Source organism: Pseudomyrmex gracilis, unplaced genomic scaffold (genome assembly GCF_002006095.1).
Source record: "Pseudomyrmex gracilis isolate BER0280 unplaced genomic scaffold, ASM200609v1 scaffold_941, whole genome shotgun sequence".
Classification (NCBI taxonomy): domain Eukaryota; kingdom Metazoa; phylum Arthropoda; class Insecta; order Hymenoptera; family Formicidae; genus Pseudomyrmex; species Pseudomyrmex gracilis.
This window is the reverse complement of record NW_018021525.1, coordinates 37,483-40,047: the sequence shown is the minus strand read 5'-3', so window position 1 is coordinate 40,047 and position 2,565 is coordinate 37,483. Positions and strand designations below refer to the sequence as shown.

Genomic DNA, 2,565 nt, shown 5'->3' with positions numbered 1-2,565 from the left:
GGTTTATTTTGATGTTTTTTAATTACTTTGTTTATTTGTTGCAGTGTGTAGCCATTTTGTTGTAGAGTGTTTTTTAATTCTTTGAGTTCGTTTTGAATGCTGTCTTTGTTGCATATAGTAAATGCTCTATAGATCAACGAGTTTATCACAGCTTGTTTTTGGGCTGGGTGATGATGTGATGCCGCGTGTAAATATCGATTGGTGTGGGTGGGTTTTCTATAGAATTGGTGGCCTAAAGAGCCGTCTGGTTTTCTTGTGACCAGAACATCTAAAAATGGAAGTTTACCATGTTGTTCTGTTTCTAATGTGAAGGTAATGTTTGGGTGTTGTTTATTGAAAAAGTCTAAAAAGTTATAGAGTTCTCTTTCCCCATGTTGCCAAATGACAAAGGTGTCATCTACGTACCGGTACCATGTTTGTGGCTTTAGTGGGGCTTTTTTGATGGCCTGGGATTCGAAGTGTTCCATAAATANGTTTGCTATGATTGGAGATATCGGTGATCCCATAGCTGCACCTGCGATTTGTTTATAGAATTGGTTATTGTAGGTGAAATAGGTTGTGGTCAGGCAATGTTCTACCAATGATATAAGGTCGGATGATAGTTGACCTGAAGATTTAATTATGTTAATGGTGTCATGGATTGGTACCTGCGCGTGAACAGGGACACAATATCAAAANTGACTAAGATGTCATTAGGTTGAAGTTTAATGTTTTTGATTTTAGAAATAAAGTCAGATGAGTTTTTTATCGTGGTGTCAGTTTGACCCGTGAGAGGTTCTAGTTTGCTGACCAGAAAGCGAGCTAGATCGTATGTAGGTGAGTTTATAGCGCTTACTATGGGTCTGAGAGGTATGTTGTTTTTATGGATTTTTGGTAGTCCATATAGTCTAGGTGGTACCGCGTTTCTGGGTATTAACATGTCTGGGAGATTGTTTTTCTTAATGAGATTGGTGGTGAAAGTTTTTAGTGAAGCAATAAAGTCTTTCTTAAGTTTTTCATATGTGGAGTCTGTAAGTAATGTCTGAATTTTAGTGTCATAATCTGTTTTATTCATGATCACTGTTGAATTGCCTTTATCTGCTGGAAGGATAATAATATCTGTGTCTTGATTTAATTGTTTCAAAGCACAGCGTTCAGATCTAGTAAGATTATGAGTTGGCAATTTTGATTTATTCAGTATGTTAGCCACTAGTCTGCGGATATTGTTAGCAGGTTCTTGGGGAAGAAAGTGTATGGTTGTTTCTATATGACTAATGATTGTCTATTTTGGGAGTTTTGTTGGGGCTACCGCGAAATTGTGGCCTTTGGCCAAGGCTGAGAACGTTTCGGCAGAAAAGGTTTTATTGGACAGATTTTTTACCGTGTTTAGTAGTGGACGAATGGTAGTTTCTTGTGGTGCTAATTTCTGATATTTTCTTATCTGTTGTTGAGATGAGTGCAGATGTATGCGTTCTGCTTGTTTGTATGTTATACGGTCTAGTATTAGCAGACTAGTATTAGTATAACCAGACGGCTCTTTAGGCCACCAAATCTATAGAAAACCCACCCACACCAATCGATATTTACACGCGGCATCACATCATCACCCAGCCCAAAAACAAGCTGTGATAAACTCGTTGATCTATAGAGCATTTACTATATGCAACAAAGACAGCATTCAAAACGAACTCAAAGAATTAAAAAACACTCTACAACAAAATGGCTACACACTGCAACAAATAAACAAAGTAATTAAAAAACATCAAAATAAACCTTCTACCACCTCTCAAAATACACCAGCACCAGAACAAACAACAAACTTAAAGAAACGAACCACTTACCTCCCATACATAAAAGGTGTCACAGATAAGATTGGCAGAATCCTGAACAAACACAACATACAAACGGTCTACAAACCACCGAATAAAATAGGACAGATTCTTAACAATCCAAAAGACAAAAGACCGCCATTAGACACACCAGGAGTGTACAAAAACCTTGTTCATGCGGTAAAGTATACATAGGTGAAACTGGTAGAATGATAAGTACACGACTAAAAGAACATCAGTCGGCAGTACGTCTAAAACATTACTCACAATCGGCATTAGCAGAACACCATTTGGAAACTGGTCACAAAATTATGTTTGACCAAACCCAAGTACTAAACAAAACTAGGGCTTACTTTCCTAGAAAATATACAGAATCTCTGGAGATATACAAACACATCCAAACAATCTCAATAGAGACAATGGACATATGACTAGTTCACTATGTGTTTATGGCATTCCATCTTGCCATAAACACATCCTCCCCTCCTTCTTACCATTCCATCCCTCCTCCACCACACCCCTTCCACTTCAACTTAGCGCTATAAAAAGGGACACCTGACCAAGAGCATCTCAGTATCAGGCTGCTCTTCAAACCCTGATGAAGTGAGCTGTAATGTTCACGAAACGTCGGTATAAAAATGACACTAACGCGGTTCAAACTCGAAAAAACATTTTTGTATGTTAATACTACACACCGCGAAAGCATCAAATATCAATTTAACTTAGAGTCAATTCGGTCATATGAAAAGATACTCGC

General features: G+C 37.8%; 1 protein-coding gene across 1 annotated transcript; it reads right to left on the bottom strand.

Annotated features, from left to right (window-relative positions):
• Positions 1 to 216: 216 nt before the first annotated feature.
• LOC109861703 lies at positions 217 to 1,054 on the bottom strand. Its single transcript, XM_020441461.1, has 3 exons — positions 836 to 1,054; positions 406 to 647; positions 217 to 268 (listed from the first exon to the last, which is right to left on the bottom strand). Exons 1-3 carry the CDS (start codon positions 1,052 to 1,054, stop codon positions 217 to 219), a joined length of 513 nt encoding a protein of 170 aa, XP_020297050.1.
• Positions 1,055 to 2,565: the final 1,511 nt, after the last annotated feature.